Genomic DNA, 14,219 nt, shown 5'->3' with positions numbered 1-14,219 from the left:
CTTGCTCAATCAAAGTCCATATTGAGGTGGCAGGGGTGTTTTGGAAGGGTTCTTCATCAGCAGGAGTTCCCAGAGGCATTCTAGCTGATTTAGCTAGAATTCCTATGAAAGCTTGGGGGAGTCAATGCCAGTGCAAGGGCTGTAGCAACCTTTAGCATGATGCAGAATGAGCTTTCCCTATGTCATCTTAATTCTACTGCCCAGTGTGGAAGAGGATTGAGGAACGCTGGTCCTAATTATCCCTGCGTTTGGGGAGTCTAACAATGCCACTAGGTGCTTGACATCAGAGGATGACATTCATCTATGGTGCACAGGGCCAGCAAAAGTTCCTTCCTCCGTACCATTTAAGACCAGTATTAGGGTTTAGTGGAGGAGTCACAGAGCAAGTGGTTACACAAGGATGTCTATGCATGCCTGCATGCTGAAAAAAGAATTGTTGTACCATTCTATACAAGCTGGCACAAATGGCTCTCCTGAGGGTCAACTGGTGTCAGGCCAAAAAAGAGGTAGCTCTGTTGGCTCCAACATCCTTCATAAGTAACTCTCACATAGGCACAGAGCTAGCTACAATGTTAATTTGGAAGGAACTCTGAGATTTTCTTGGGTTGAACTGTATTTGCCTCTGTCCTTTGTTTTCCTATGTAGTCACTACTGTATATTTAATCTTTCTGTACCTGTTGTTTGGGGATGTGTAATATAATAATGCAGAAATAGTCCATATTTTCAAATGATTGCTCAGATAGGACTCTCTCTGCAACTATAGGCTGTTTCACATTATTACTGAAAAACATTCCAAGGCACTTCAATATTTTAATGCATTATATTTGTGTTCACTTAAAAACTACGCAATATACTTCATGACATTTTATGTACAATATATTAAACAAATAAAATCAAAGATTAGGTGGTATTTCCTCCACGCTATACTGGACTGAATTGCACCACACAATACCACTAAGTCTGACTCAGAGTCTTGCTACCAATTGTATACATAGCTTTATTCACCAACCTCAAAGAACTGAATTAACTGGTGGGAAAAATACAAGAGGAAATATAAAGTGCACAAAACAATCCTAACATATGTGCCACAAATATGATTCATCACATTTCTTTACTGTAAATAAATTATAGCTGAATGTGTTGGGATATATAGTATGTTTGGGGTGTGAATGTGGAATGAGTAAGGTTTGGTTTGTAATCAATAAAGAGCATTTACATTATTATATACCAACACTGCATCTGGTATCTGCCTGCTCCCCATCCTGTAGGAAAACCTCTATTGCAGGTCTAACAAATGTACATGGATACAGGCTGCTAGTTCTAACAAATGTCTGTGTTAGCATAAAGAAAAAGTTGTGATACAAAGAATAGAAGCCTAACCAGCATTTTACATCTGGCCTGCTCATCAGCTGAAGTGGCTTTGAATAAGTTAAATAATTAAAAGGATGGGTGTAACAGGATTATAATGCATTTGTTGAAGATCAAAAAAGAGAGAGAAAGGAAATTCCACAATTTTAAATAATTATTTGAACACCTGGAAAAGAAGATTGGTATGTGTACACCTGAATAAGGAAGTGACAATGACCTCTATCAGTCATAGATTTTAAGGCCAGAGGGACCATCAGATTATCTAGTCTGACCTCCTGTACATTTTACACCACTAAACACCACCCAACTGCCCCTACACCAAGCCCCAAACTATTACAGCCCCCAGGAGACTAATCATTATATCTATAGCAAAGAAATTTCTCTCTCAGACCTTTGTGATGGAAAGATTTTTATACTCAAATAAATCAAGTTATGTCTTTGTTATCCCCTTTGGAGTGTAATATCATTTGTTAGCATTTTTTAAACACATATAAAATCGACTTTTTGCCTGTAATTCAGACAGCACATGTATGCTCTTGGAATTACATTAAATTCGTGAACATTGACACCTATAAGGACTCCATAGTCATCTGTCATTTAAGAATTTGGGGACAAATATCTACTAAGAATATATCTACATAGCATGCACTAGCTCTGCTCGAGCTAGTGCCTAAAAATAGCAGCGTGGACATGGCGGTACAGGTGGAGACTTGGGCTAACTGCCCAAGTATGTACCCAGAGTGTCAGGTTGGATTGTACTCAGGCAATTAGCCCAAGATGCCACCCATGTAGTCACAGTTACACTGCTAATTTTAGTGGGCTAGCTCGAGTGGAGCTAGTGCATGTAAGTCTACCTGAACCAGGAATTACACCTCTCAGCTGTTGTTCAGATGCATCCTAAGTAAGTTTAGATGTGTTAGATAGCACAGCAATGAGACTCTTCAACTAACCGTACTGCATAGTCAATGATACTAGAATGCACTAGCTTTGTTACATTCTCTAGTGCTGATGTGTAACAAATTCACCTTCTCACAGTTCTGGCATACATAACAACAAACTTACAATGGAGCTGAAATTGAGGTAGTTTTGCTGCACGTTTTCTGCATTAGCATTGTAACACTGCACCCCATATTCTTCATAGTTGTATGATTATGACATAATTATGATTCACTTTGTACAAGATGGGTCATGTAAGATCTCATTGGAAAAGTTCTGATTTGCTGAATATGATTATCCTATTTGCATTCATGTATCATTTTTATATCTGAAGTCATAAATATTGACTATGGATCTGTATTTCTAATAGGCTTACTCTGGAAAACACCCACAGCCAGCCTTTCAGGTACAACAATGAAGAAGCCAGACAGTGCTAATGGGTCATCAACAAAGACAATGGGCTATGGAATAGCTTAGCCTTCCTAAGAATGCTTCAGACAGCCTGTAAGAAATGGCTGCTATGACTCTGCAAGGGATGTAACCAGACCACATGACTCTGGACTCCTGTATTTTTCCACAAACTGGTCTGAGAAACAAGTTTGAAACAAAAGGTTCCTGCCATTTGAAAAAGCTATATAAGGCAGGGAGTGAAATCATTGGTTGTTCTTCACTCCCCCACAACTGAACACTTAAGCGAAGCTCCCAAAGAAAAGGACTTGGAACGGGGGTGGGGATCCCAAGCTGCAAAGCAAGTGCAGCTTGTGCCTTGAGAATCTGCAAGCCTGCTTGTATCATCAGTCAGGGTGAAAGGCTGTTAATTCAAATCCTACCCTTCTAGTATGTTAGCTTAGTTTGCGTTTTTGTTTATTTACTAGGTAATCTGCTTTGATATAGCTCAGTGGTTTGAGCATTGGCCTGCTAAACCCAGGATTGTGAGTTCAGTCCTTGAGGGGTCCATTTAGGGATTGGGGGCAAAAATTGAGGATTGGTCCTGCTTTGAGCAGGGGGTTGGACAAGATGATCTCCTGAGGCCCCTTCCAACCCTGATATTCTATGATGGCATCTATGATCTTTTACCTATCACTCATAATCACTTTAAATCGATCTTTTGTAGTTAATAAACTTGTTTTATGCTTTATCTAAACCAGTATGGTTGGAGTGAAGCGCTTGGGAATCTTAGCTCCAGGGGCAGGGGCTGTTGCGTTTCCTCTCCACATTGAGGGAGGGGCGAACTTTATGAGCTTACTTTGTACAAATCTCTGTGCAGTGTAAGACGGTACAATGTTGTATTTATACTCTGGGGAGTGGGGGTGGAGCATGTGTGCCAGGAGCTGGGAAATTGGCTGTTGTGTGCTGACTGCACTCAGGTTTGTGTGAGTGGCGCCACCCGCTGTTGTGTTGGGTGATAACAGGGCCTGGGTGAGGCTGGCTGTGACCCCAAAGCATTGTGAGCAGGGCCAGCCCAGCTGTGTGTCTTAGAGGGGCACAATGGGCTCTCACACCCCAAAGGTGACAACCCATCACAAGCATCTCAAGCCTACTGACACAGTGGTTAAGTAATTCTCTCAGAATTAAAAAAAGATGCAAATATTTAATGTCAGAAAATGGCTCCTAAACAGCATCTTCTACTAGTTGTGTGTTGAAGTCCCCTGTATCGAGTATTAGCTTAATCAAATTCAAAAGACTATTTGGGAGAAATCCTGGGGTCAATGGAAGCTCCATAACACAGCAGCATCAGTATGGTACTACTGTGGGCAGTGCTGGGATAAAGAGCATTAATGTAGTAATAGTTCCACAGACCCCTTCGTATTGCAGAATTCAGCTCTGCAGTCACCTACTCTGCGGGAGCGTCTGGTGGGTCAACAAATTGTACAGTTGCTTTTTAAGTTTGTAATGGGTAGGGCTCTGTGTCTGTCACAGAAGCCATGGATTCCATGACTTCCCACGAGCTCCACGACTTATGCAGCGGCCAGCTGCTCAGGTGGCCCCAAGGACAGAAACACCATCCGTTGCTGGAGCAGCCCTGGGACCAGCCGCACTGGCCACTGCTTGGGTGGCCCTGGGCCATTGGACCACCTGAGCAGCAGTCAAAGGGGCAGCTGGAGCAGCCGCTGCTCGGCAGCCCCTGGCAGCAGTCCCGTGGCTACTCCCAGCAGCTGGTGCCACTGCCCTCCCCCAAGCAGTGGCCCCCGTCCCCTCCCCAACAGTGGTCCTGGGGGCAGCCAGAGCAGCTGCTGCTCAGAAGCCCCTGGCACCTGGTGCCACTGGCCCTTTCCCCCCCGAGCAGCGGCTCCTCAGCCCCTCCAGCAGTGTTCCCACTCCCAAGATTTAGTCAGGGGTATTTATAGTATAAGTCGTGGACAGGACACGGCCATGAATTTTTCTTTATTGCCCCTGACCAGTCCATGACTTTTACTAAAATACCCATGACTAAATCGTAGCCTTAGTAATGGCTACTATGCCTGCTAATGTCCTGCAGTAGCAGTCCTGCTGCACTTCCACACTGGCTACTGCAAGATGGGTCTGATGATTCTCAGCCCTTCCCCTGTGTGTTGGAGCAGACAGTCTTATTAAGTCTGGATGTGCTTCCTTTTCCTGAATTTACTGACAAGATACAAAAAGTCATGTTGATTCAGAACTGATAGCTGAAACTGGATTAGTTTCAGAGTACTTTCATGGTTCCTACTGGTTTCCATTACAGGCAAATACAAAGGCAAAACGTGGCCAAATATATCTAAATATGAGCTTTTAAGGGAAAAACACTGATACTATTCAGACGTGTGAGAATGTTTTCCTTTAAGAAGGTGTCAAATCAACACACAGAGATCTATTCTTCCTTCAGTATGCCACATAACCCCAAAACTGTGCGAGGTAGCTATATGTATAACTGGGAGAGATAGAGAGCATATATTTTATCTCCAGTTTTGTTTTCAGTTTATAGAATATGTTTCATACAAAACTAGTTCATTTCTTATCACATGTATATGTACTAGGCACGTGAATTCTGTTAAATGCTCTCCATCCCTCTCACTTATAAAGATGTTCCTTCACAAGAGGCTTTTTATATCACTGAAATGAAAATGCTTATTCACACTCTTCTGTTATACCCCCATCAGATATTTGTATTTTCCATGAGCTGTGCTCACAGCATTGCCTACTCGTGGCAGGTAGAAGCACTGCAGACTTTTATATACAGTATTAGACAGAGATAGATTATCTATCTATATATCTCAAAGCTTGATTAAATCTAACTATTCAACAGTGACTCGTGGAAAGCTCCTTCACAGCTCTGAGTTCCCCCAGAGCGCAAATTTGTGGCAGTTGCAAGCTTTGAGAAAATACCAAGAATAAATCTGTGGTTTCTTATGGATAGAAACCTTTCTACATAGCAGCCCAAGTCAGTCCTCTGCAGTGAAACTTTAAAATTATTTTTCAACCATTTAACAAGTGCTGATTGCATTTATTTTCATCCTAATGTCTGTAAAGCCAGCTTTCCATATAATGACTTAAATAATCAACTCAGTGATATAGTTTTCAGGAACCATAATGATACTTACAGCATCTACAAGGTTTACCACAGATTTTGCAAAGTTGTTTGTGTACGCATGGGAAGAACGATGTTTTTTGAACTAAAAGAAAAAATTTAAAAGAAATTAGATTTGTTTCAGGAAATATGGAAAACGAATAATCTTAATACATGCTAAGGGAGAAATCACAAAAAAATGGTCTTTTCAGATCACAGCATGCCTCCTGAAGTCTATGCTTCTATGAAATTAAATGAAAGCCTGTGCCAGGCTCAATAACATTTAACATGTACACATACAAAACATTTTAGTAAAAACTGTTCAGCCATGAAACAGGCTCTTAAAACTTTTTAAGAGTTTAAATAGTCAAATTTTTAAAAAGACATAATTGGGGCTAACGTGAGTTTTTCTCTAGAGCTCAAACTTATAAATGAGAGCTCAGAACTGTACCCTAATTGTCATGTTTAAACCTGACCATTTAAATACCATTCACCACTGACAGTGCACCACAACCTGAACTCTGAACTCAAAGGTGACAACCCATCACAAGCATCTCAAGCCTACTGACACAGTGGTTAAGTAATTCTCTCAGAATTAAAAAAAGATGCAAATATTTAATGTCAGAAAATGGCTCCTAAACAGCATCTTCTACTAGTTGTGTGTTGAAGTCCCCTGTATCGAGTATTAGCTTAATCAAATTCAAAAGACTATTTGGGAGAAATCCTGGGGTCAATGGAAGCTCCATAACACAGCAGATGACACAGCACATAACACAGCACAAGAAGATGCCACCCTCTAATTGTCATTCTACATATAACTCTTTACCAACTTATCCTTTCACAATATAACCTACTTACAGCACCAAAGATCCACAACTACTAGGGTTGGGTATGCGCAGAAGGGTGAAAACAGAGCAGAGTTAAGCTTGCAGTGCTTTATCTGGGTTAAGATAATGGTGAGTGAGTGTTTGAGGGTGGAGAAATAGAGAATATATATTGTTAGAGGGCTTAACTTTTCATTTTCTTTCTTTTTGTGGATATATGTTGCATGTGTAGCAGACAAATGTTTCTGAAGTTTTTTGTGTATTATAATAAATGTGCTTGTGACTTTCTGTATATTGGTCTATCAATCTCTTCTGCCAACAAGTCAAACTTGCCAAAGATGATTGAGACTCAAAAAAATCGTGAAGTTACAATTGTATTTTACAATATGATCTGCAAAAAGGGAAATTTGCGTCTTCAAAATGTTATGTACAATGAACTCAAAATCTGCACAAAACAAACCAGCTAAAACTTTTCCATGAAAAAGTTCTCACGAATTTCAGCTAATATTGCTTAATAGCAACAGGTCTTGCTACTAAAGAGTCATATTATGAGGTTCCCCAAAAGGTCTTATCTACGCCTCATTCTCAAGCATAGTAGACGATGTGAGACTGAGAGACAAGAGGGTTCATGTGCCAAACTCTAAGCAACTGAGTTAGTACTCACATGCTTAAAGCCAGGCTCATGCTTAAATACCATCCTGAATCAGGGGGAGTAAAACAAAGACTCCCTGGACTCTAACAGACATGCCAGGAGCCCCTTACAGAAGGAAATTTAAAAATTACAACTATTTAACAGTTTTATCTAAACAGCCAGTTACTTTACTTTTCAAACTAAACATTATACAAATAATCTCTGAAAGCTGTTATACCACATTATATTGGTAAACTGTATACCAATTTTTCTTTTCATTCAGACCCATGCTATTTTTGCCTCACACAAGTCATTCAGTCAATTACAGATGAAATGCATAGAGATGGTGCATTTCACCCTATCAGCTTTGATTCAAATAGCAGCTGCAGCCCATCCACTCCACTTGCACAAGGTGATAAGCCATTTGATTTGTGTAATCACTGATCCCATGGCCCACTTCTGTGGCCTATTTGAACATCACCGTCCTCAGTGGCCTATGCATAGCCAGTGCTGGGATCCCCACTTCTCACACCACATAGGGTTGGCAGGGGACCCTACCTGTGCAATTGCTCTTTTAGCAAATCACCTCATGCAGCACCAAACACAGGGCTTAAATGGTATACACCAGCACCAATAAAGTAGGTTTTGAGGTTTTTCCTTAGGGAACCCTTTAGAACTAGCATATATTTTATCCTTAACAAGCTGAAAGAATTTGCTGGAAGTGAAAACAGTATTCTTGTGTTTCATTCTTCATTAAAATATTTGAATACAGAGAGCTATACTGACAGTACATTATAAAATACCAGAGAAGTTCCAGAAATAGAAACTAAGATGAATATAGTCTAAAAATAAGGAATGTAAATAATGTATTTACTTGGGTCTTCATTGTTATAATGAGTGAAAGTTTTAAGAAAATATGAAAAGTGAGTTAAAACATTAAACAATTATCAATACTTGATACATTTCAATGTCTGAAACACTGCGTAAGAAGAGGATTTTTACAAAGTAAAATCTTACTGCAGGAGAAATCTGCCCTCTACTGGTAAGCAAAACTCTTAAGTATATGCTTATAAGCTCTGGATAGTACAACCCTTACTCACACTGGTGAACACTTACAAGTAACCTAACTTGACTTCTTGTCAAAAATGGCATTACCCGTTTCTGAGTCACTGATGACTCAGAAGCAGATGATTTTGAATGCTTATGGATCAATGTTCTAACAAATAAAGCACAAGATGGGGTACTAGCTGGTGTCTGCTACAGTTCACCAAATCACACTAGAGAACTGTATGACTGGCTCCCTTAAGAATCTATCTATCTAAAATCTAATACTGTATATAAAAGTCTGCAGTGCTCCCTTAAGAATCTATCTAGAATCTATCTATAATGTGTAAGGAATAAAATGGAGGATTCAATCTGAGTGACATGTTCTGGACTTCTCATGCTGCCAACAGTAAAACGTTCTTGGAATTTTAAAATATTATAGATGACAATTTCCTAATTCAAAAAGTGTCACTTCTAATAAAATGAAATTATATATTAGACCTTATCTTGACAGATAAAGAGGAATTAATCACAGATCTAAAAAATTAGTAGCTGCCTAGGTCCAAGTGCTCAAGGCTTGATTACATCTGTTATGTGCAAACAGAATACAGTCCAAACCAATCATATGGATACTTGGTGCTTTAAAAGGGCCAGGTCTCTAAGCTGAAAACAATTATAGGCCAAATCAGCTGGAAGAAATAATTTAAAAAGAAAAATCTGAACAATAATTAGGAAATATATAAGAATATTTTACTGGATGCTCAAAAAAACCCACAATTCCACAATTGAGAAAGAAGGCTATACTGGTATTTAAAACACAAATAAACAAAAAACCTTGCTTAGCAATGAAGTGAAAGCAGCAGTCAAAAATAAAAAAAATACATAGAAATGGAAAAAATATTAATATAAATTAGAAACTAGAACTGTAGAAAATTGGTAAGAGAAGCAAAAGGACACAAGGAGAAATCTATGGCCAGCAGAGTTAAGGACAATAAGTTGTAGTTTATGCATATCTAGAACAAAAGGACTAGACAATGCAACTAGACAGATGCTGCAGAACTGTCAATAATAATGCAGAAAAGGCAGAAGTGTTTGATATATATTTTTGTTTGGCTTTTTTCAAAATACATATAATGTATTTTTATCTTATGATGATGAATACCTTCCATTGCAAGAGTGATTCAGGAGGATGCTAAAAAGCAACTACTAACCTTAAACAGTCTTAAAATTAGCAAGTCCAGATAATTTGCATCCAAGAGTTTTAAAAGAGCTGACTGAGGAGCTCTCTGGACCATTAATGTTGATTTTTAATAAGTCTTGGAACACTCTGGAAGTTCCAGGGGACTGAAAGAAAGCTAATTTTGTGCCAATATTTTAAAAGAGTAAATGGCACAACCCAGGTAATTACAAGCCTGTCAGACTGTCTTTGATCCTGGACAAAATAATGGAATAGCTAATATGCAGCTCAATAAATAAAGACTTAAAAGAGGGTAATATAAATAATGCCAATCAAAATGGATTTAAGGAAAATAGATCCTGTCAAAACTAAGTTCTCTCTTTTTTTTTTAAAGTAAGATTTCAACTTTGACTGATAAAGGTAATAGTGTTGAGGAAATATATTTATGATTCTGAAAGACATCTGACTTGGTACTACATGACATTTTGATTAAGAACCTAAAAAGATACTAAATTAACATGGCACACATTAAACATATTAAAAACTGGCTGATAGGTCTCAAAACATAATTGTAAACAGGGAATCAAGTACATGTGTTTCTAACTGGATCAGTTCTCGGCCCTGCGCTATTTAAAATTTTTATCAGCCACCTGGAAGAAAACAAAGCACTCCTGGTACAGTTTGCAAATGACACAAATAATAGGGGAGTGGTAAATACTTAAGAGGATAGGTCACTAAAAAAGAGTGATCATAGAATCATAGAATATCAGGGTTGGAAGGGACCTCAGGAGGTCATCTAGTCCAACCCCCTGCTCAAAGCAGGACCAATCCCCAATTAAATCATCCCAGCCAGGGCTTTGTCAAGCCTGACCTTAAAAACTTCTAAGGAAGGAGATTCTACCACCTCCCTAGGTAACGCATTCCAGTGTTTCACCACCCTCCTAGTGAAAAAGTTTTTCCTAATATCCAACCTAAACCTCCCCCACTGCAACTTGAGACCATTACTCCTTGTCCTGTCCTCTTCTACCACTGAGAATAGTCCAGAACCATCCTCTCTGGAACCACCTCTCAGGTAGTTGAAAGCAGCTATCAAATCCCCCCTCATTCTTCTCTTCTGCAGACTAAACAATCCGTTTCCTCAGCCTCTCCTCATAAGTCATGTGTTCCAGACCCCTAATCATTTTTGTTGCCCTTCGCTGGACTCTCTCCAATTTATCCACATCCTTCTTGTAGCGTGGGGCCCAAAACTGGACACAGTACTCCAGATGAGGCCTCACCAATGTCGAATAGAGGGGGACGATCACGTCCCTCGATCTGCTCGCTATGCCCCTACTTATACATCCCAAAATGCCATTGGCCTTCTTGGCAACAAGGGCACACTGCTGACTCATATCCAGCTTCTCATCCACTGTCACCCCTAGGTCCTTTTCCGCAGAACTGCTGCCTAGCCATTCGGTCCCTAGTCTGTAGCTGTGCATTGGGTTCTTCCGTCCTAAGTGCAGGACCCTGCACTTATCCTTATTGAACCTCATCAGATTTCTTTTGGCCCAATCCTCCAATTTGTCTAGGTCCCTCTGTATCCTATCCCTGCCCTCCAGCGTATCTAGCACTCCTCCCAGTTTAGTATCATCCGCAAATTTGCTGAGAGTGCATCCACACCATCCTCCAGATCATTTATGAAGATATTGAACAAAACCGGCCCCAGGACCGACCCCTGGGGCACTCCACTTGACACCGGCTGCCAACTAGACATGGAGCCATTGATCACTACCCGTTGAGCCCGACAATCTAGCCGACTTTCTACCCACCTTATAGTGCATTCACCCAGCCCATACTTCTTTAACTTGCTGATAAGAATACTGTGGGAGACCGTGTCAAAAGCTTTGCTAAAGTCAAGAAACAATACATCCACTGCTTTACCTTCATCCACAGAACCAGTAATCTCATCATAGAAGGCGATTAGATTAGTTCCGCATGACCTTCCCTTGGTGAATCCATGCTGACTGTTCCTGATAACTTTCCTCTCATGTAAGTGCTTCAGGATTGATTCTTTGAGGACCTGCTCCATGATTTTTCCGGGGACTGAGGTGAGGCTGACTGGCCTGTAGTTCCCAGGATCCTCCTTCTTCCCTTTTTTAAAGATTGGCACTACATTAGCCTTTTTCCAGTCATCCGGGACTTCCCCCGATCGCTATGAGTTTTCAAAGATAATGGCCAATGGCTCTGCAATCACAGCCTCCAATTCCTTTTGCACTCTCGGATGCAATTCGTCCGGCCCCATGGACTTGTGCATGTCCAGCTTTTCTAAATAGTCCCTAACCACCTCTTTGATCTGGATCCTGACCCCCCTGCACCTCAATCCTCTGCCCCAGCCCTAAGCCCCCTCCCACACTCTGAACCCCTCAACCTCACCCCCACCACATGAATTTTATTAGGTACACCAGTATAGAGGTGATGTGTCACACCTCACCTCCCTATTGGTGCACATAACAAAATTCATTCCACACATGGGTGGGAAAAATTAGAGGGAACGCTGGTTCTGAGGTGAGCACACAAATCTCAGATACCCAGCAGGCTGACATCACTGCTACCAGGAATGTAACCTTCCAGGAAAGGAGAAGGAGGGAGCAAGAAGCCAGAGGCTCGAAGGGGGGACCCATGAGCTACGACAGCACCAGATTCAAGTCCCATGGAGGCACGGGATCCCTAACTTATGGGTAGAGGCTCTCAAGGTCCTTAAGGAATCTGGCTGTGATATCCTAAGCGAAAACTGACCTGCCATCGAACGGCGGGTGGAAGGCTGAGATGACTGCAAAATGGACCTTGATTGATGAAAGGGACAAGCCCGGGATCTTGAGATGGAGGAGGCAGTCCAGAATGAGCTGCAACAAAGTTCATTCGGGGCGGACACCTTTATCCACAATCCAGCAGGTGAACCGCTTCCACTTGACCATGTAGATCGCTCTGATGGAGAGCTTCCTACTTCCCAACAAGACTCACTGAACCTCAGCCGAACACTGGTGTACCTGCACATTTAAGCAGCCAATCCGTCAGATGCAGCACCGCTAGGTTCAGGTGCAGAAGAATGCCGTGGTTCTGGGACAACAAGTACATCCCAAGCAGCAGCTGAAACGGGGTTGCCACCAAGAGGCAACATTGCTGAACCAGTGTTAGCACGGCCATTCCAGCGCTATGAGGATGATCTTTGCCCTGTCTTCATGAGGACCCTGGGCAGCAATAGCACCTGAGGGAAGGCATACATCAGAACCCCCAACCATGAGAGCAGGAAGGCATCCGACAGGGATCCTCTGTCCATGCCCTGAAATGAGCAGAAAACTTGGCATTTACTGTTCTGCCTGGACGTAAATAGGTCCACCCCACTTGTGGAAGATAGAACTGACCACCTCCGGGTGCAGGGACCATTCGCGAGATGAGAGTGTCCTGCTGAGGCGGTCTGCCCAAACATTCTTGGCCCCGGGAGGCGAGCGGCTACGAGATTGACATCGTGCTGCAGACAGAAGTCCCAGAGCTGGAGGACTTCTTGGCAGAGGGCAGATGACCTGGCTCCATGTTGCCTGTTGATATAGAAGACTGTGGCCATGTTGTCTGTCAGGATCTGAACCACCATGCCTCGTATGTAAGGCAGAAAGGCCTGGCAGGTTAGGTGAACCTCCCTGAGTTCCTGGACATTGATGTGCAGGGACCGATCGTGATTGGACCAACAACACTGCGTACTGAGATTGCCCAGGTGGGCTCCCTATCCCAGGTTTGAAGTGTCAGATACAAGAGTCACCAATGAGACTGGGACCACGAAGGGGACTCCTTCCAGGACCAATGAGGGATCTTGCCACTAGGCGAGAGATGATAGTACTCTGTCTGGAATCCTGAGCACCCCGTCCATGCTGTGCCAGTTGGGGACACAGACTGACACCAGCCACGCCTGTAGGGGTCTGAGGTGGAATAGCGCATGCCGAACCACGTACGTGCATGCCGCCATGTGACCTAACAGTCTCAGACACGTGCAGGCGGTGTTGAGCATTTGGGCAAGCAGAGATGAGATGAGGTCCACCAGGGCTTGGAATCGATTCTCAAGGAGCAATGACTCTGGCTCGAGGGGAGTCAAGTACCACCCCGATAATTTCTATGCATTGCACTGGAGTCAGGGTTAACTTTTTCTCGTTTATTAGTCGTCCCAGGTCTCAACAGGTGCAACAGACCAGACTGAGATGCCTCCACATCTGATCTGAGGACCGGCTCCTTATCAACCAATCATCGAGGTATGGGTAGATTTGGACTCCCCAACGTTGCAGGTAAGCAGCCACTGGTGCTATACACTTTGTGAACACACTCAGAGAGACCAAAGGGCATTGCCGTGAACTGGAAATAGCACTGGCCGAACACGAAGTGGAGGAAGTGCTGGTGCTCCAGGAAAATGGAAATATGCATCCTTTAAATCGAGGGCGGCATACCAGTCACCCAGATCCAGGAAGGGAATGATGGAGGCCAGGGAGACCATGCAAAAGAGAAGGTTACTCACCTTGTGCAGTAACAAAGGTTCTTCGAGATGGTTGTCCCTGTGGGTACTCCACTTTAGGTGTCTTGGCACCTTGCGCTTGTAATCAGAGATTTGTAGTAGCAGTGCCCCGGTTGGCCGCGGTAGGCAGCTACTTAGCTTGCGCAGCCAGCCTTCCCTCAGTTCCTTCTCTACCCCAGAGA

At 42.4% G+C, this 14,219-nt stretch overlaps 1 protein-coding gene across 6 annotated transcripts in view; it reads right to left on the bottom strand.

Moving 5' to 3' along the window:
• Window positions 1-14,219, bottom strand: part of ADAM23 (ADAM metallopeptidase domain 23) — a 270,352-nt gene that overhangs the window by 74,714 nt on the left and 181,419 nt on the right. For all 6 annotated transcript variants that reach the window (XR_014713559.1, XM_084643108.1, XM_084643111.1 and 3 more), the window contains exon 10: window positions 5,862-5,933. Coding sequence is in view for 5 of the 6 variants with exons in the window: in XM_084643108.1 (XP_084499234.1) it covers window positions 5,862-5,933 (72 nt within the window). In the remaining variant the exon portion in view is untranslated. The remainder of the gene's footprint in view (window positions 1-5,861; window positions 5,934-14,219) is intronic.

Source organism: Lepidochelys olivacea (genome assembly GCF_965140295.1).
Source record: "Lepidochelys olivacea isolate rLepOli2 genome assembly, chromosome: 11".
NCBI classification, from domain to species: domain Eukaryota; kingdom Metazoa; phylum Chordata; order Testudines; family Cheloniidae; genus Lepidochelys; species Lepidochelys olivacea.
Note: the sequence above shows the minus strand (reverse complement) of the source record. Positions and strands in the feature narration are given on the sequence as shown.